The sequence below is a fragment of the Gymnogyps californianus genome, chromosome 14, assembly GCF_018139145.2.
Source record: "Gymnogyps californianus isolate 813 chromosome 14, ASM1813914v2, whole genome shotgun sequence".
NCBI classification, from domain to species: Eukaryota; Metazoa; Chordata; class Aves; order Accipitriformes; family Cathartidae; genus Gymnogyps; species Gymnogyps californianus.
Genome location: NC_059484.1, coordinates 15,976,250 through 15,995,910, shown reverse-complemented (window position 1 = coordinate 15,995,910; position 19,661 = coordinate 15,976,250). Strand labels below are relative to the sequence as shown.

At 36.6% G+C, this 19,661-nt stretch overlaps 1 protein-coding gene across 2 annotated transcripts; it reads left to right on the top strand.

The window, feature by feature from the left end:
- The first annotated feature begins 892 nt into the window (after positions 1-892).
- CNOT6 (CCR4-NOT transcription complex subunit 6) lies at positions 893-19,374 on the top strand. Of its 2 annotated transcripts, none has more exons than XM_050905228.1 (12): positions 893-941; positions 2,618-2,731; positions 5,315-5,501; positions 9,408-9,493; positions 10,492-10,581; positions 10,688-10,756; positions 12,221-12,378; positions 12,888-13,042; positions 14,028-14,182; positions 15,170-15,400; positions 16,698-16,900; positions 17,592-19,374. In XM_050905228.1, exons 2-12 carry the CDS (start codon positions 2,620-2,622, stop codon positions 17,802-17,804), a joined length of 1,659 nt encoding a protein of 552 aa, XP_050761185.1. In that variant the 5' UTR covers positions 893-941; positions 2,618-2,619; the 3' UTR covers positions 17,805-19,374. The 2 variants fall into 2 exon arrangements, with proteins under 2 accessions (XP_050761185.1, XP_050761184.1); XM_050905227.1 differs by having other exon boundaries at positions 10,492-10,596.
- Positions 19,375-19,661: the final 287 nt, after the last annotated feature.

Below are 19,661 nucleotides of genomic sequence, written 5' to 3'. Positions count from 1 at the left end.
TGGCCGATATCAGTGATGCTGTCGGTCAGCAGCAGCTCCTTCAGCCAGGAGGCTCTCAAGCATTTGCTGCTTTTTTTGCTCCTGGTAATCCTAGACAGCAGGGAATCGTCCACTGTGAAATGCAGCAGTGAGAAAGGGAAAACCGTCAAGAGCGGGAACTTTAATGAGAGGGAGAGTAGTGCCATGGATGGACCGGGAGCGTGGGGTCATCAGGATCCAGTTCTAAAACCTCCAATTCTTAAATCTCTAATTGTTTTAGCGCACATTAACAAAACCCACTGGAAAAGTATGTCATCCTCTTCTGGTAGCGAGGAGCGATATGCTGCTGGTACCAGCAAGGCTGTTAATTAGTGCATGTGATTGAGTGTGCTCTTGGGAACATTCATGTTTCTGTACTGAATGAGATTTCTGTCTCTAGTATACCTGCTTCATTTCTTGAAAAATTGGAACATATTTATTAATTCAGGGAGCTGCAGGAAGAGAAGGCATCAAATGACCAAGGAAGGTAAATGTTTCCTGAGAAACTAGAGCATTCCTATATGGCATTGGTCTTTGTGAATTATATATAATTACATGTAGCAATTTCAGAAGAGGTGCTCTATACATTACTTTGCTAAATATTATTGCACTAGTTGCATAGTTATTGCAGGGTGAAGTTATGCTTTTACCTTTCTGGTGGTTATAATCCAGTCTTATCTCCTTTAATTAGCTTAGTTTGAAGAAGAAAGTGGTACACTTGGTGATTCCAGTACCCTGGGTGCTCAAGCATCTTCATTCTTTAAGGGGCTCCACCCAGCTGCTATTTATAATCTCATCCTGTTACCCACAATTCACTTTTTAAAGGGGAATTTCTTTTCACTGCAGAAATCTGTTTTTGACCAGTAGTGGGAGTGGGAAAGGAAGGGAGGAGTGTGAATTAGTAAAAGAGCTGTTGTATTAAAGTAAGCATGTGGTGCCTGAAAGCTTTATTTTAATTAAGGTGCATAATTAGCTGAAAGTTTGGGGGGGGGTTCTGTTGTTTTTTTAACATGCAGAGTAAACATTTTCTAGTAAATTCAATAAACAGATAATAAGTCTGGTTGATAGTCTAATTTACTAACAGTTGTTCCTTGTTTATTCTCTACATAATTACAACACTTTTCTGATGTATTCACTTTGTCCAGGGATATGCAAAAATTAGAAAGCCTTAAAAGACCTGGTAGGTAGGTGTGCTCATGATTTTGACCAGTATAGCTTCTTCTTTATTGAGTGGTTTTGGGTAGTATTATAATATTGCTGAGATGTATTTTGCTTGATAATTGCATAATATTGCTTGTAATGTGTTTGTAAATGTGATTTGAGCCAGCATTGTTTAATTTCTCTATTTCGTATAAATAATTTTATAGCTTGTTGCTTGTGCCTTTCTGTATGTATTTGGATGTGGCAGCTTAAGATGGTGAAATCTTTGCTGTAAAAGCTCTTAGATATATGTAGGGCCATGTAAAAGCATTATTCCTATTTGTGATAAATGCAATTTATATTGGAGGTCCTGTGTAACTTGAAAACATGGAACTGTGTAAATTAATATAGTATTGATTTATTTATTTAAAAAATATGTAAGCTGGTTTTCCCCTTAAACTTACTAAAACCCAAAAGTATTTCTCCTGGTACAGAGGAGAGCTAGCTAATGGTCCAGGGAGGGTTATGGCACAGGGCTGTAGTATGGAGCCAGGAATGCCTTTTTTTTTTTTTTTTTTTTTCTTCCTCCTCTTTGTGGTGAGACAGCACAAGTATGTTGATGTATAGGAAAGCTGGAAGGAGGGTTTTTTTGAGAGGAAGGAGGTTTTTTGGAGAGGAATTTTTGCCACTTCTCGCTCATGGCCCATGATTGGGTATGGTGAAAAGAGATAAGAAATTTAAAAATGTTTCCGGTAAAGTTATCAGGAATGACATGAAAGAGAGTGAGAGAAATGGAGTTAGATTTCAGTGTTAAACACCTGACTGAAGAAAGTGATAGAAATGTCTACCTCAGGTAGAATATTTTCAGGTTGAAAAGAGTAGGATAAGGGTTGGAGTAAAAGCTATCATTTTGCAGACTTGAAGAATCACGGATCTTTTTGAAACTTTAATTCTTTTCTTGGATGCTGAATTGTGTGAAGAGTTGAGAATTGCAGTAAACCTGGAACTGACAGATAGTCAAGGTTACTGGCAAATGTTTTCTTTATAGTTTGTATGAGGGAGAATCCGGTGGTGGTGATCATCACTTTTTGAAGTTTCATTGTTGAAGAAGCAAGAGCCTGCAGTAGGATGGATTGATTTGGAAGGACACAGTGGCATACCCATGAAAGGTGGCAGGGCACAATGTTTATGTTGGTTTACGGATTTTGTTAATTATTGGGTGGGGGGTTAGGCTGTCGTCTGCCATTCTAGGAGCATCAAGACTCTGTGTTCTTCTATTTTATAGCAGTCTTTCCCACTCAGTGAAGTTTGTACATGGGCACGGGTTATCTTTATGTGAAGTTTTGAAAAGTATTGGAGCGAACATCCAATACGAAATTTAACTGAAATGGAAATTACCTTTTAAAGAATTCTCAGTATATAATATCTTAATTAATTATTTGTCTTTTTGTCTCAACAGGAATGCCCAAGGAAAAGTACGATCCACCTGATCCACGGAGGATGTACACAATTATGTCCTCAGAGGAAGCAGCCAATGGAAAGAAATCACACTGGGCAGAGTTGGAAATAAGTGGTAAGAAACTGAGGAATGGTCCTGCGTTATGAACTCATTGCAAGTTAAGAGTAGCTTACGTAGTATGGGCTTGGACAAGAAGTCTGGAGTGGAGTTACCTACTTTGAAGTGAGGCAGCACACCAGCATAGCAGCTGCCAGCCCCTTGGTGTGTCGAGGGAAGAGGTTGGGTTGGAGTAGTGTAGGGAGCTGCAGGAGAGGTAAGTTGAGGCAGGTTGGGAATCTTAACATGTAGGAAAGTTGGGAAGATGAGGATATGGATGTGAGCTCTTTGTGTTTTAAGAAGATGAGGTGGGTGGGAGCATGGATTTAAGATCTAATCTGTCAAAGAGAAAAGGGTGAAGTTGGGGTTGATATATAGACATATGCTGTTACTTCAAGTAATGTAACAACAATGCTGTATTGGTCCATGACAGTATAGTTTCTATTGAAGTAGAAGTTTTCAGTTTAAAAGCAGTTGTAAATCTTTGCTCTGTTCTTGAGATTTTAAAAAAAAAAAAAAATTTCTAAAAAAACCCCTCCAAGAACTGTGCTAGCTTTGAGATACTGTTTGACTTTTGGATCTTTTCTTGAAAATAAGATAATGCTCAGAATTCGTAAACATGAATTCCAACTGGTGTGGGACACCAGTCTCTCTTGATTTTTAGAGTAACTTCTGATTTTGCTACATAAAGTGTGTTTACAAGGACATTCAAGCAAATATTTTAAGAATTTAAAAATCATTTTTTGATGTTGTAAATTTAGGCTGAAATTTTGCTTAAATATGGAGGTTCTTTAAGAGACTGCAAAAATTGCCATGTGGTATTTCTAAATGACTGTCCGATAGAGAAATTTATGGAAGGAGGAATACAAATAGAGTTCTTTGAATTGTGAAGAGTCTTTCCATCCAGATCATTGAATCTGTGTCTTGCTTCAAGTGCCACATGCCTTAACATGTGAATAGCATTCTTTACTTGAAGGTTACAGATGCAGAAACCTAGTTAAATGCTGCTTCAGGAATCAGCATTATATATCAGCATTAGGCTTTCATATCCACTTGGACATCTTCTGCCCCTGCATAGGAGATGCATTAAGTGATGGTTCTTTCATTTCATGCCTGGTAATCTCACTATGGACTGATTCCAGCCAAGAGAGGTGCAGGTAGTAAAGAGGATGGATCAGTGATGTTGAGTGGAAATCCTTTCAGCTACAAGGGTTTCTTTGATCACAGTCACCTGTTTGCATTGGAGGGGGGAAGAGATGTTAATTCAATTTAAAAAGTGCAAAGAACTATTGGTTTGTATTTAAAACCTTTCAAAAGATTTCTTAATGAGCATTACACTGGCATGAATCCTTTAAGAACTGTATGCATTTGCCTTGCAAAGTAAAATGTGATGATATTTTTGTTTTATTAATGTTCACACTGTCTTTTCCTTGCAAAATACTTGGTTATCTAATACAGAAAGCCACAAATGTTTTAACTGCTCTCGTTTAAATCACTGAATTTTTTCACTGCAGGCTTTTTTATGCCACTCACTTTCTTATAGCTCACTGAAAATGATACTTGTATTAAACCTTTTGTTACCAGGGGCTGAGTCCCAGATACACATGTATCAGTGTAGCTTTCCCCAGGCACTAAATATGGCTGCTTTTTTGGGGGGGGGGGCGGGCAGGAGAAAATCATTTAAGGAAAGGAATTATAAAGTGTGTACGTCGGTATAATATTAACCAGACCGTTCTTAATATTGGTGAGTCATGGTGGGGTTTTTAAAGGCTGTTGCAAGTAACTTTTTGCCTTGGACTCACTGGTGTTGGTACTCTTCTTCTAATGCTTTTGGTACAGTGTGATGACTTCTGTAAATGAAAAAGGATCCACTCCTGGGGGGGCGGGGAAATCTTGGAAGGAAGAAATGTTTTGAGACCTTCTGATGATATCTCACATTCCTTGCATGCGGCAATGTGAAAATCTTGATTCTGTCACACAAATCCATGTTTCCACCCTTCAGTTTATACAAAAATCATACCGTTTTTTTTAAATATCTGGCAATAGTTTATGCAGCTTTTAGTTGAATGCCAGATGGAAATCCATGTTCTCAACTAAGCATCTTAGTCACCCTAAATATAGTCCTTCTATCTGTTCTTGGCTGGAATAATGCCATAGAATAAAGATTTTTGGTTTGAAGGATGTTGCACAGAAATAAGGGGCAAACTGAAGAAGCATCTTTCATCTCGAACATAAACTATAATTGAAAAAAATCTATTTCTTACATCTCTGTTAATTATTGAATTCATGGTCAGTTAGTAAATATGTATTGTTTTGTATGGAACTTGAAAGACAGATGTTTAAACCTTAAGTATGGATTGAAAAAAAACAATCTAAGCATCCCTGGCAACACCTCGTGCATTGCTGCATTTTTTTGATCTATAGAATCAGTGATTAATGGCATTTTCATTGAATAAAATAATAATAATAGAAAAACACAACAAAAACCAAAGAAAACTCCCCCTCAAGCTGCCCCCCCCCCCCCACTTACAAAATGTGTAATTATTGCTAAACCTATATATTTTTAAATGTTCTATTTTCTTTTGTACCTTCCTTCCACAGGGAAAGTGAGAAGCTTAAGTTCATCATTGTGGACACTGACCCATTTGACAGCTTTGCATCTCAGTGACAATTCCTTATCCCGTATTCCTTCAGACATTGCCAAGCTTCACAATCTGGTATATCTGGACCTGTCATCTAATAAAATTCGCAGTTTACCAGCAGAGCTCGGAAACATGGTGTCACTCAGGTATGTAAATTTTAACAGGAGTTAAAATTGTTCTCTTGCTATCTTTGTAGCAACAGTTTAAATTTCGCCGTAGTTTTTACATTTTAGTAAGCGAAAAGCATAAGTAAATTCCCCCTTCCTCACGTCTTTTTACCTGTCTCCCTGAATAATTGGTATGGTCTGTGCAGCTGTAGCAATGCTTGCTTTTCTGTGATCTCCTGTTCCAATGTATGACAGTACAGAATGAGCTTCAGAAGTGCTCAGTTTGATGGCAGTCACTCATTTAATATTTTTCCAAGTCAGGTTTCCTCTGTTATGCATCTCTTTCCAGACTCTTTTACAAATCTTTATGTGGCGTTTTTCTCTAAGAAATAGCGATGCACAAAAAAAATTGCTTTCAACTCATAGTAAGGTAGGGAAAAGGTCAGATTAAACATTCATAATCATGCTAACTACAGTTTTTTGCTCTTTATTCATCTTTAGTAATTATTCTTAACAATAGTTCTTATTCTATATATTTTATAACAACTGCAACTTGTCTAATACCATCTCCTTCCCACCTTTGCTATCATGTAACTGCATTCCTGTGCAAACTGGGGAGCAGAAAAAAAATGTTCCAAATGCACTTCTCCCCCCACCTCCCCCCAATTTTACAGTGCCAAGGTGTGCAAAGTTTGCATGGAATGATACCTCCTTTTGGAAGTGAAACATGAATAGTGATGCCTATTCAGATTATAATTAAGGCTGCAGCATTTCACTTTGTAAAAATGCTGTTATGTAAATATATAAATCATTTATATAAGAGTAAATATTTACAGGCAATGTTCTTTTGCCCTTGACCCAAAGCAAGAGCCTTATCTTAGGTTTATTAGACAGTTACCAGTAATTGCCTTCATTGCTTTTAATTTTGAAGACCTTTATGGACAGCTTTCTCAAATCCAGAAAACACTGAGTCTAAAAGTAACAAGAATGTTATTAGAAGTAAAGAAGACAATAGAGAAATGGACTGCCAGCACAGCTCTAATGAAACTGGAAGCAAAGCAAGTTTGCACATAGAAGTATCAGTCATTGCATTTTCTTCTACTTTAGAAAAGTCCACTCTGTTGGGGAGGATTAAACTAGCTGATTAAATTGGTACTAAAAGCTCAAATTCCAAAGCAGTTGAAGTCTCAACCTTGGAGGCTGAGCAAAGGGACCTTGCTTTTTAGAGCATAATTGGCAGCTCTGTTTTATAATGTGTTGTATAGTTCTTTTCAGCTGTGCAGTAGTTTCTTCTGAAGAAAGCTTTGCATTACTATTTCAGTTAAAAGCAATTATTAGTAACAGGTTTCTTCCCTCCTTTATTGGTTTCTTCCCTCCTTTATCCACTCCTCAGGTATTGTGAGCTAGCAATCCTAAATTTATTGGAATATTCTCAAATTCATCTTTGTAATTCATTAGCATCCTTTTGTTTTCATCAGTCTTTTTCCTTTTAAAATATTGTTGTAAACATAATACTCATGACATGGAGTTAGTTTAGCAGTGTGTAGTCATCAGTAGTGTCAAAAGATATTATGCCTCCTTCCCAACACTTTTCCCAGTTTATTCTGGCTGGTGCTACAAAGCTTCAGCTCTTCCAAGTCCTAAGTCTCTTCTGAGTAGAGAAGGCTAAATCTTGTGAATGTGAAATGTGTCGCTAAGGTCTAGGATCACACTACTTTTCTATTTATGACCTAAACATAACACTTGAATCCAGATCTCTAGACGTGAAAAGCTAGTGCATTAATCCACTCCGCTCTCTCTGTCCTCAGTAATTGCAGCTGATCCATGATTTCTTTTCACTGGGGTGAAAGTGAAGAAAAACCCATAAGTGCATCCTACGTGATAGCACTCTGCAGGTCTCAGCTGTGCTGGAGTTTTCTGTTTCAGGCTGGCTCTTACTGCAGACACTTCCATAGCTTCTGGGAAGTTGTTCAAACTAACAGTAATTCAACACTGGGTATTGCTGATATCCTGAGCCACAGAAATCATTTATGCTCTTACACTTGAGAATTGATAACAGGTCTTCCAGCTCCCACCTCTGGAACTCTGGGTTTGGTCTGTACGGCAAAGCTCGCCTAAGGCTCCTTGCATCTCCCTTTTTACTGCAGGTACTTGAAGAAAGAGGTGTCAGAGAGAGCAGTAAGATTTCTGATCTTTGCGGAAAGAGGAGAAAAAATAAACACTGTAACATGTTACCTTGGAAAGCTCAGCTGTAAAACAGATTCTCTTGATATGCTTGAAAGAACTAGTGGGATTTGCTGTGATCCCCTTTGCTGTGTAGAGAGGGCGGGTTCCATGGAGGCAAGAATCATTAAAGAAAATAATTCTTTCATCCAAGAGAGAAAGTGTAATGATAACTACTATTGTGCCATTCTTCCAGCTTGGTGTTTTTCCTCTAGAAGAAGTTAGTATATTTTTTTGTAATTTATACATAACTTTTTTTTTAGACTTCAGCAGTGCTTTGAAAAACTCTCAGAGGAAAAAGTAGCTTCCTAAAGAATAAACTAGTAGCTTTATAATGTCATATAGAATATCATCCCTAAAAATAATAGCGATTTAAATCTCAAATGTCTATGGAAGTGCTCAGAACTAGTGGAGATGGATGTTTGTTTGTTTGTTTTAAACCCCCCCATCCTCTTTTCTACCTGCCATGTGCCTCATTCATACTTAGAAACCCTAGAATGACACAGTGAGCTTCTGAGTTTCTCTCTAAAATATGTGCTCTTGTCTATGGGATTTTATATTGGAAAAAAACAAAACAAAAAAACCCAGTTGGCTAGGTGTGCTGTAGTCTGGCAATTGACTTGGCATTTCTAGATAACCCAGTGAAATAAAAAGAAAGTCCCCTCCCATATCTTCTTCCACTATTACATACCCCAGAGTGTCTCTAAAACAAGCCACTTCACTTTTACCAAGGTTTCTAAATACACAGTGAAATGGAGAGAATTTCTCAGGAAGTCCGTGTTAGGGAAGGTCCAGGCAGAGTTTACTTTTGAAATGCAAGGCTAGAAGAAGAGTTGTGTGTGTCTGCTTCAAATGCTGTCTTGTAGAAATCTAAAAGAGCTAAGGTAACTCTTGGCATCCAGGCTTCCTTTTTTTTTCTCCCCCCCCCCCCCCCCCCCCCCCCCCCCCCCCCCCCCCCCCCCCACTTTTTCCTTTTTCCCTTTTTTGTTGCCCCAAAATACTTCTCAAGTCTCTAGGCACCCAAGTTGTAAATGCTTTGAAGTAGCAACTTTATATTGAATATGGTGAGGAAAGTCTTCACTACTTAGATGGGAATGCGTTTAAGAAAGTGAAAAGCTCCTAACAAGTCCATTTTCTCTGCCCAGTTCATTGGGCTATCAGAATTCAGGACATGAATTCTGTTCCTGTCTGCATATTATTTTTGTAAGTTAAAAAGCATGTATTTTTCTTAATGCTGAAATTATGGAAAAAAAAAAAACCAACAGAAAATTACTATGGTAAATGACTATTACACAGTAATGTCACAGCTCTAGTCGTACTGCCATGATCCTGGATTTTTTGCTTATTTGTTTTCTGGGATATAATTTCCCTTTATTTGGCTTTTATCATAGCCGAACTGTTTCATGGTCTGGTTTGTGAGAGCTGTTACTGCTTCATCACTTGTGGTTATTAAAGTATTTAATTTTGCTAATGTTTACAAAATTTCTGACTTTTTAAGATGGACTCACCAAACAGCTACTTTCTTCTGTACTTCAACGTAATTTATTTTGTCTCTGTGTGTGTGAGTACAGGATTTCCCTAACTATTGCTGTTTAGTCTTTGAGTTTTTCAATATTGTGGTTTGCTAGTATTGTTCTCTTTCAGTTAAACTTCTTGTATTATACTGCTGAAGGCAAATGTTGGTCTGTTTTCAGCCCTATATGATTCTTGCTCTGTCTACAGGGAACTACATTTAAATAACAACCTGTTACGAGTTTTACCTTTTGAGCTGGGAAAACTGTTCCAGTTACAGACTTTGGGTCTGAAAGGTATTACTACTTTTTCTTGGTATCTGTGCTTTGTTTAATGATGTCGCTTCTGAGATGTAATGGCTGTAGACTGCTAGTTCGTAAAACGTTACTGAATAGCAATCCTAGATGTAGCTACTTACAAATATTGTTATTTAGGGATTATTTAAAAAAAGAAAAAGAATGAGTTTGGCGAAGCACTCCACATATAAAGAGGCTTGCTTCTCTTTCTGCAGAGTGAGCGGAAGCTTTCTATTGCTTGCATAGGGGTTGAATACAGTGCTGCTTTAACTAAGAAATAGTCTGCAGTTAATTGTAGGTATTCGACTCCAACCAAAAAGGGAATGTGCTTTGTACTGCTGCAGGGTACTGTGCTGTTTATGCAAGCAGCAATTTAAATCTTCTTCCAATTTTTTTTCTTCTCTGAACTGTATGGATTCTAGCTATAAAATTGCTGACCTCGGGGGAACTTGTATCACAAAATCAGGAGCACTGAGTGATACAACACCTCTAAACGCTGTTAAGTCTCAAAAGTCTGTTTTTCTCCCCCTTCAAACTGGATAATTGCAATGTGCGTTGTCCGTGAAAACTTTCACAGTCTGCTTATGCGTTTGGCAGATGGTAGACTCTCTACTCAGATATGACTGGCAAATAAACTGATGGTGGAGGTTTCACTCGCGTCGAGCAAAGCGAGCAGAGGTGGCTCCTGTGTTTGGCCTCGTCAGCTCTGCCTGCGTGTTGTACGATGCCAATTCTTCGCTACTGTTAGATCCAGTGACCGCCCTTGGCGCTGTCTATCAGAAGACAGACGCAGGAGGGAATGTGGTTAACTTCACTAGAGCTATTCCCACATCTAGGGTTTTGTGGGATTGAAGACCTGAGATCTGAAACCTCTAAGTAGTTCATAGTAGATGCAGTGTCTTTTCTCAGAGATGCCAGCTTTAAACACTGATATGTAAGTTCTAAGTTCATAATGGTTCTGTATATTTGATTCAATATTTCTGTAAATCTGTTTGCAGGAAATCCACTTACACAGGATATTCTGAACCTTTATCAGGAACCAGATGGGACGCGAAGGCTACTGAACTATTTGCTTGATAATTTGGCAGGTACTGCAAAAAGAAGTAAGTGATCATTCTTAAAACATTTATTTCTGCTGTGTGAAATAAATGTGATTATCACTTGTTGTATCTCTACTTCAAAATGTTCCCATAGTTTCAACAGAACAACCACCTCCAAGATCTTGGATTATGTTGCAAGAACCAGACCGTACAAGACCAACAGGTACTGTAACGCTATTTTTTTTTTTCCCCCCTGTTGTAAAAGCTATGGATCTTTACTATCTGTTGAAAAATTTTTTGATGCTTAAATTAACCAATCATCTGTGCAGTGCTGACCAGGCAGCTGAAGTAGTTCTATCTCAATTGGAACATCTGTTTCAGATTTGCCCATCTTCTACTATAAAGTCATTTCTTTCTAATTCGCATCCTCCTCACAGGAATGAAACTGTTGTCCACAATTAGTTACATAGTTGAATTATAACAGGCTTAATTGAACATTTGTTGAAGAATAAAAAAATGGAAGAACATGAGCATAATTTCCCAAAAATGTAGAATTTTTTTCTTTTAAGTAGCCAATGTATCATCTTTGACTCAGCACTTTTCTTGCTGTTGGGATTCAGGTCATGTTTAATTGTTTACTTATTTTTCTGCATGAATTGTCTAAAAATATAGCCTTTTCTATTTACATGCACACCAAAAATCTTAGTGTATTTCTCAGTTATTGCAGTGTCCTCTCTTTCAGGACTCATATGCATTATTTTCCCCTATTGATTTTATGAAGACGGTTGCTTCAAAGATCATGATATTAATGCAGCTTGTCTTTTGCTGTCACCTCTTTGTTTTCAAAATGCTGGGCTTTGATCGCCCAATCAGCCCAAGATTGTTGCCTCAATTTGCTAAATCTTCAAACTGTCTTGTTTCTTTTTCCTGAGTTGTACTCCACGTTTGAGAGGAGCTCCCAATAAGCTTCCAAGTATCTCATTGTCGTACTGCAAATTCCTTAGTGCTTTTTAAAAACAAACAAAAAACCCCCAACAAAATAAAACCCAAAATCCATGCTGATGAATTACTTGTCAAGTTGCCCCAAACTGTCTCATTATCACTCCTGTTCCAAATTAATACAGAGAGTAGATGTATCTTGTCTTTGCACCTGAATTGTAAGCTTTTTGAGGTGGAAACATTTGGGGTTTTATTTTGCCTATACTTTTTCATTGTGCAAAGGGATCCTTACCCTGCCTATGGATCTGGTACAGTTGGTGGTGGTAGTAATTAAGGTAGATTTTAAATAATCTATTAGAAGAGTTTGCAAACCTTTGTATAGCTAGCAAATAGAAGTGTTGAAATACACTTACCTTGTTTTAGGCTTTTCACAGTAGAGCACCACTTAGCATAAAGTACATTTGTCTCCTATTTACTGCATTAACCATATAAAGGGGGGGGTTGGATTTTGTTTTCTAATTAAATGCTAGAAGACAGCTGCCATAAGTCCAAACTTGTAATTTATCTTCCTAGAAGGACTAACAAATTTTTTTTAGTATAGATACACATGCTGTGTTTTGGTTGAAGCAAATGAAGCATGACTTGATGAATTTGCAGAAGACAAAAATGAAGAACATAAACGTGTATATATATTTGTTGTTGTTGTTGTTAAATATATCAGTGTGTAAGTAAAGTTGTTGTTCTGCAGCCTTGTTCTCTGTCATGTGTTACAACGTACTCTGTGATAAATATGCTACCCGGCAGCTGTATGGCTATTGTCCATCTTGGGCATTGAACTGGGAATACAGAAAAAAAGCCATTATGCAGGAAATCCTAAGCTGCAATGCTGACATCATAAGTCTTCAGGTAAAAGATACACCATTCTTTCTTTTCCTTTTCTATTCCCATGTGCTGGTTTCTCCACATTAAATGTATTTACAGTAAATGGTCTGTTTTCAAAACCTTCTGAAAACAAAAGAAAAAAGAAGTGGTGTTTAGAACATTATTTGTTGCTTGACATCAAAAGAATGCTTTTCAGCCCACGCAGTTGGAATGTGAACCAGCAGCTGCTGATCAAAGGCATGTACGTGGGGGTGTCTTTGTGCCTGCGTGTGTATGTGGGGCTACAATTGACACATTTTCAAATAAAAGGCTTGAGATAATCATAACTCTAGGGATTACAGAAATTCATTTATATTTTCTTAAAATAGGAATATTGCTCTCAAATTTGCATTCTCTGATGTACTTAATTCTTGCCATTTTTTTCCCTAAAAATCTAATTTGAAAGCGATTTACACTTCTGAAGAGTCTAAATAATATCAGTCTTCTGTATTTTGCTAATGGTACATTCATGCTGTGCTGTCATAACTTTACAGGAGGTTGAAACGGAACAGTACTACAGTTTTTTCCTGGTAGAATTGAAAGAACGTGGCTACAATGGATTCTTCAGTCCAAAATCTAGAGCTAGGACAATGTCAGAACAAGAAAGAAAGCATGTTGATGGTTGTGCAATATTTTTCAAAACAGAAAAGTAAGTGATGTGTTTTGCAAAGCCTTCTGTTGTGTCTTGCTCTCTTTCACATAATTTCTCAGGTCAGTCTATAGCTAAAAGAGTTTGGCATTAGTCACCCTTTTTGTAGCCGTTCAGTGTTTCTTATAGAGCGTTCCTATCGTTAGAAAGAGTGGTCTCTATGAGAGAAATAATTCTGTGCATAACTAGCAACAGAAAATTTTACTTTGAAGTTTTGTTTAAGTTCAAATTTTGTTCTGTTAGAGCAATGCAGGTTAGGATTTCACTAAATCGTACTTCAATTGTTGAGTGTATGTCCCCCAACCATTAGGTGTTAATAATGAAAAATGAAGCAAATGTCTTATTTTCTTGCTTTTTTTTTTGAGTAAAGGAATTGATAATCCCCAAAATTGCTGAAATAAGACCTCAGATGATACTGACTTTTTGATACATTAGCCTTCTGATAAAGCAAAAGACAAGGCACTTAATATCACTGCTCGCTTCTGAAAAAAAGCCATTATTTAAGAGCTGCAGCACTTACTGATTGTGTCATATTGTACTTGCAACTGTTTGGATATGAGGGTCATAATTTCCCTTCCTCATCTTGCTTCCGTTCCTTTGTGTCCACAAGTAAATGCAGGTGCCAGGTTTGATACCATTTGGCTCGGAAAAATTATTTAGTCCCTCTCTATTAAACCTGCATCTTGGAACTAGAAACTGGTGCAGAATTAGAAACAAGCACTCCTTTCCTATGGTCTCAGTCTCTCTTTCTCTCTCTTTCTCCCCCCCTCCCCCGCCCCGTTGAAACTAAGTTAGTATAAAATACCTAAAAATTGCTAGAAAAACCATCCTTTTGAGTTGAGCTTAGGATTTTATGAAATTATGTGATTGGCTGAGATTTTCACATCATAAATGTGGTTGAGCTTTAATTAAAAGGAGAAATAACTATAACATTTCCTTTTGTATCTGGCTGCTGAACAAAATATATACGATGTTTCTCTTTCAGATTTACTTTGGTTCAAAAACATACTGTTGAGTTCAATCAACTAGCTATGGCAAACTCAGAAGGTTCAGAAGCTATGCTGAACAGAGTTATGACAAAAGATAACATTGGAGTTGCTGTATTGTTAGAACTGCGAAAGGAATTGATAGAAATGTCATGTAAGTCCTATTTAGTTTATTTTTCAATAGTTTGTATTTTGTAAATGAAAAAATCAACTTGTTATAGTAAACCAGAGAAACTAGGTTCTACAGATGAATGTAACTTTGCACATTGTATGCTCAGACAAATTTATTTCCAGAGAGGATTTGGGGAAAGTCATATTGCTTAAATGATGAAGACTTTTTTTCCACTTACATCTTTTTACCTAAAAAATACAAAGACTTGAGTTTGAGTGATTTTTTTTTTTTTTTTTTTTTTCTTTCTTTCTTTCTTAAAGTTATGTACAGGTATCAAAGAATCAGTTGGTGTTAGTTGTGTGTTTCTGGGTCATGTATCTGCATCATTTTAGCTTGTTATTTTCTTCTACTGTCATGCTTATACAGCCTGTTTGTTCTGCCCTGTCATTCTTAATTTAGGAAATGTAAATTGGCTTTATAAGTATCGCAGTGGGTACCTACTCAACCTGTGTTGTATTTACCCAAATGATATTTTATTAATTCAGATTCTAATAAACAAGCCTTTTAAGAAGCACTTCTAGCAAGAGAGGTAACTTATAATGTGGATAACTTAAAATTCAGAGCTCATTGCCTAATAAGATATGAGCAGTGCCTGTTTACTATCACAACCTGAGGAAAACTGTTGTGATTTTTTAGAATGACACTGTTTGCCTGTACTTAAGATTACCTGTTATTTATGTTAATTCACAGTATTCTTAGATACATAAGTGTTACCTGTAACAAGATAGTCTGTCTGTTAATGGTCTCGAATGTGAAACACAATTATTCCTAATGCTTTATATCAACTAAAACACTTAGTAGATGTAAGAGGAGTTGTATGACCCTCTTAAATTAAATGGTATTAACCCTCTTCATGTTATACTGGTATCTTATTTTATTTTTTCCTCCCCTTAGACATCTTGTTTAAAAATTAATATAGTGTTTTCTGTTGCTGATCATGTAAAGTAAATAATTGATTTTAAATTTTAGCTGGAAAGCCACATCTTGGGATGGAAAAGCAGCTAGTTCTTGTAGCTAATGCACATATGCATTGGGACCCAGATTATTCTGATGTGAAGCTGGTTCAGACTATGATGTTCCTGTCTGAGGTAAAGAACATTATTGATAAAGCTTCTCGTAGTCTCAAACCTGGTGTTTCGGGAGAACTTGGAACCATTCCACTTGTACTGTGTGCAGATCTCAATTCTCTACCAGACTCTGGTAAGAGTTCTATTTCTTATTTTTTTTTTTTAAGACTGTTTCAAGTGTGTAACAATTTAAATGTTAAGGTCTCACTTTTTTAAAGGAGTTTTCAACTTAGAGAATACATTGTTTGATATCATAAGCTCTAAAGGTAGTAAGAAAATAGAAGGAAGAGAAGGAGGTACCTTATTGCCTATGCAGTAGTATAGCTATGTCTGGTCTTTCAGAAGCATTTTCATTGTTATCTTACAATACAGGAATATCTCCCAAAAATAACTGGAAACATGAGTATGTTGCTGATAATTGAGTTTTCTTAATTTTAACTGTGAGAAGATAGGTGCTTCTCTTTAAAGTTGCCACCACAGTCATTTTCTGCAGCTCAAATGTTTTAGGACTTCTAAAATTCAGTACATGTCCTACTAGAAAGGGATTCTTCAGAGCTCTTTACTGACATACAACTTTTTTTTTTTTTTTTTGACTTTGTGGCAACTTTATAAAGTGCAAGAAAAGAACAAATTCAGTGATCGCCTTCTTGGCTTTCTCAGGTACTCAGCTGAAGTGCTGAACTCAAGAGCCATCCTTCCTTCTTATTGCTAGTTGTTCAATAATCTCCATTCCTGGTCCCCCTTCCTTCTGGCCTCTGCTTGGCAACTCTTAACATCTGTTAGGGTTGATAGGAGCGGTTACTGCTCAGCAGTACTGGAAATCTGATTCTTTTTGGTCCCAGGAAGACAAGTATCGCTAGTGGCTATTGCAGTTGCCAGTTGATGTGTCTGATTGTGTCTTCAGATTGCTGCTTTTATGTTCCAGAACCTTAACACAGCTATTCTGAAATTAAGAGGCACGATCATAGTTTTCCAAGACACAAATCTTGTCAATATGGCTTTGCAGCCTCTTAAAGTTAACTTTTTTTGAAGTGGTATTACAAAAGTTGGCTTTCTTGGCAACATTTTAGCCAAAGAACAATGAAAGCCAGGACTTGAACATAGAGATGAGGAGAGGAGGAAGCTGACTACCTAGCATCTATAGAATTTTACTTCACTTTTTTCATCTTCCCTCCCAGTCTGTTCCTTATTAACCTTCTCGTTTTTTCTAATCAAAGCATGTCTCTTTGGTCTAGGTGACATTTGTTCTTGACATACATATACGTTGCCTTGCAATATTTTAAAAGAACTACTGCTGACTGTATTGTATATTTGTTAAGGTTTTGCTTATATAAAGCATAAAGTTGCATATATTACTCAAAGTACCTACACACTCTTACTTGCTGAATGCTTGTTAATACCTTCTTGTGTGTGTGTGTCTCTCCTAATAGGTGTTGTTGAGTACTTGAGCACTGGTGGAGTGGAAACAAACCACAAAGATTTTAAGGAACTGAGATACAATGAAAGTCTTACTAACTTCAGCTGTAATGGAAAAAATGGAACAACAAACGGAAGAATTACACATGGTTTCAAGTTGAAGAGTGCCTATGAGAATGGTCTAATGCCTTATACAAATTACACATTTGACTTCAAGGTAAGGACTTGGTTGATATTTTGGAAAAGTTTTCCATTTTGAAGTTTAACTAATGTGATTTACTGTACGAAATTGTTTAACAAAGTTAATCTGTTTGGGTAGCTAACAGTAAATTCACCAAGTTTATATTTAAAACATAGCAAACGAGAGTGCCGAACACTTCTGTCTCCTAGAAATCAAATTTGCCTTTTTCTTGTTAGTAACTTGTAATAGATTTGCAAGAGTTGGGGTGCTGTTAACCTTCCCTGTGAATAGGAAGATTTTGTATTTTAATACTCCAAGCTAAATGAAATAGTACAACAGGGGCACTTAAGCTGTCAACTGCAAGGAAATAATCCATGTTGCTCCTGGAAAACTCTCAGTGCCCTGTTGCCCAGGGGGAACAAAGATGGCTCTTTTCCTCTTCAAAGTCAGATAAATGTGATTTGAAGCTATGTAGGAGGTTGGAAATTACAACCCACAAAAGCATAGCAGAAGTGATAGAGGGTGGACTCTTCTTTTGTTTTCCTAATCGATATTGAGCAACCCATGGGATATAGGAAGAAGAAGTCTCCTAAGCTGATGATGTGCTATAGAGAAGGAATGGTAGCATTTCACTTACTCGTAATACTGAGCTCGCCTTTTGTTTGGAAGGATAACTTGAGTCAAGAATATATACTAATAATCAACTTTATTTCTCCTCTTGTTTTAGGGTATTATTGACTACATCTTCTACTCTAAACCTCAGCTAAACATACTTGGCATTCTTGGACCTTTGGATCATCATTGGTTAATAGAGAACAATATAAGTGGTTGTCCACATCCACTCATCCCTTCTGACCACTTCTCACTTTTTGCACAACTGGAGCTTTTGCTGCCTTTCCTGCCTCCTGTAAATGGAATCCATCTCCCTGGCAGGAGGTAGTCAAGTACATTTTAGAGGGCAACCTCAATCTAACTTGTACAATTGTAAAATCTGAATATAGAGGAGTGAGGTATGGCCAACAGGGATTTTTTTTCTTAATAATCTTAAATCTAATTATTTGCTAAAGACATAGTAAAAGCCAGGTGCTATCAACAGACACAATTCTGAGCCCAATATACTTTGTATACTGTTCGACAGCGATTGGTGCATTGGCACCTTTCTTTAATACGTTACAATTAACCTTCCTGTTTCTTTTATCCAACGTGACATTTTCATGCCTTGAAATAGGGAATTGTTATACAGTATATTCTCTTTGCACAGTTATCTGTAGCACTACTTTTTTGAGGCCAGTAGGAACATCCACAGAACATTCTTCCGTACTTCACTCCCTCCTTTTTCAGACTTGTTTGTAAAATATAGAATTTGAATTTAGCCTTTATTGATTGTATATGAACAACAGAAAACCTGATTTATGAGATTTTGTACTTTAAAAAAAGAAAAATCAGATTTGGAAAATGATTGTATTGTAAACTAAGGCTAAATTTTTATCTGTTTTCATGTGTTATAAAGGCCAGCTTGTAAAAGAGGTTGTCACAGGCTTTCTCTGCTAATGATTTGCACTGTTAGGGTTTCGTTAGCCCTTTTGTACTACTTTTTATGTTCAATTGAGAACGTTGCTTTTAAAATCCAAACCTATAAAATCTTAATGTTACAGAGATAACTAAATACATTCTGTCTATTTCTGATTTAAAAAAAAAAAGAGAAAAGCATAGAGTTCTCGCAGAACAGATAAGCTAAGCAGTGAATATAAGTAGACCTGTATGGATTGAAAGTTATTGCTGATGTGTATACACTCAGATATTTTTCTCATCTCTAACTTTTGAAGTAAAATTTAGGGATACTTGTGTACAGCTTCTTCATTTCTGTTTTAAATACTTGTCCTATCTCCACTGTGCCTGCTTAAATTTGTTCTCAACTAGCACTGCCTGTGCATGCAGAGAGATCCTGTGCATCCTCTTTTATTTTTTTAAATAATGTTAACACTTGTGAAAATTTTATGAAGATACTTTTGTATAAGCTGTGGCATCTTTTTTTCCTTTGTGAAGCATTGAATATCACACTTTTTGAACATGTTCAGGTTATGGGTACACAGTTTCTAGCTTCTAATACCCATGCACTGCTTCTTTCAGTGTCATTGCACAGTGCTGTTTTTCCCACTAAGAATTACTATCATGTGAATTCTCTTTCATTTAAGTGTGTTCCTCAGTTTCAGAAAGTATAATTCCTTGAAGAAAAAAAACCCCAACCCTACATTTTCTATTGATGAAGCAGTGTAAAATAAATGCATTTTCAATACAGGTCCCAAAGACAATTCTTCAGATCATTTTTTTTTAAAGTGACCAAGTCTTATTTTAAAGTGTCAAGCAAGACTAAAGTTACAGTGTACCCTCAGTGCCATTTGTGTCATGAAGCCAAGTATATAACAGCTTACAAATTTAACTTGTCTATTTGTATCCTAAAAGGGAGAATTTATCATCTCCTTAAACTAACACAACTTGAATAATCAATGTAAAAAAAAAAAAAAAAAAAGGAGATAGAGAGCTTGGTCTTAAACAGCTTTTGTTTCAGCTGCGGGCAGGGAAGCAAAAGGACACTGAGCATTAAGAGAAAACTTTCTAAATATTATGAATTTTTATATAGAAGAGAGTCGATTGGTAATAATGATTCAAAATTTTATTGAAAAGTAGTCAGCACGTAAGTGTGCTCCAACCGTTCTGTTTTAAGGTGAAAGGAAAAATTACAAACAGTTCGGATATGTAAAATGTACATTTTAAAATTTCAATAGGAGAAATTTTG

Bases quoted from the DNA above. Each gene is read 5' to 3' on its own strand.
- CNOT6 (XM_050905227.1), top strand. From the start codon at position 2,620: ATGCCCAAGGAAAAGTACGATCCACCTGATCCACGGAGGATGTACACA. The intron at 10,597-10,687 runs GTAAGTGATCAT...ATGTTCCCATAG, and splicing joins GGCAGGTACTGCAAAAAGAA to TTTCAACAGAACAACCACCT. The intron at 14,183-15,169 runs GTAAGTCCTATT...TTTAAATTTTAG, and splicing joins GGAATTGATAGAAATGTCAT to CTGGAAAGCCACATCTTGGG.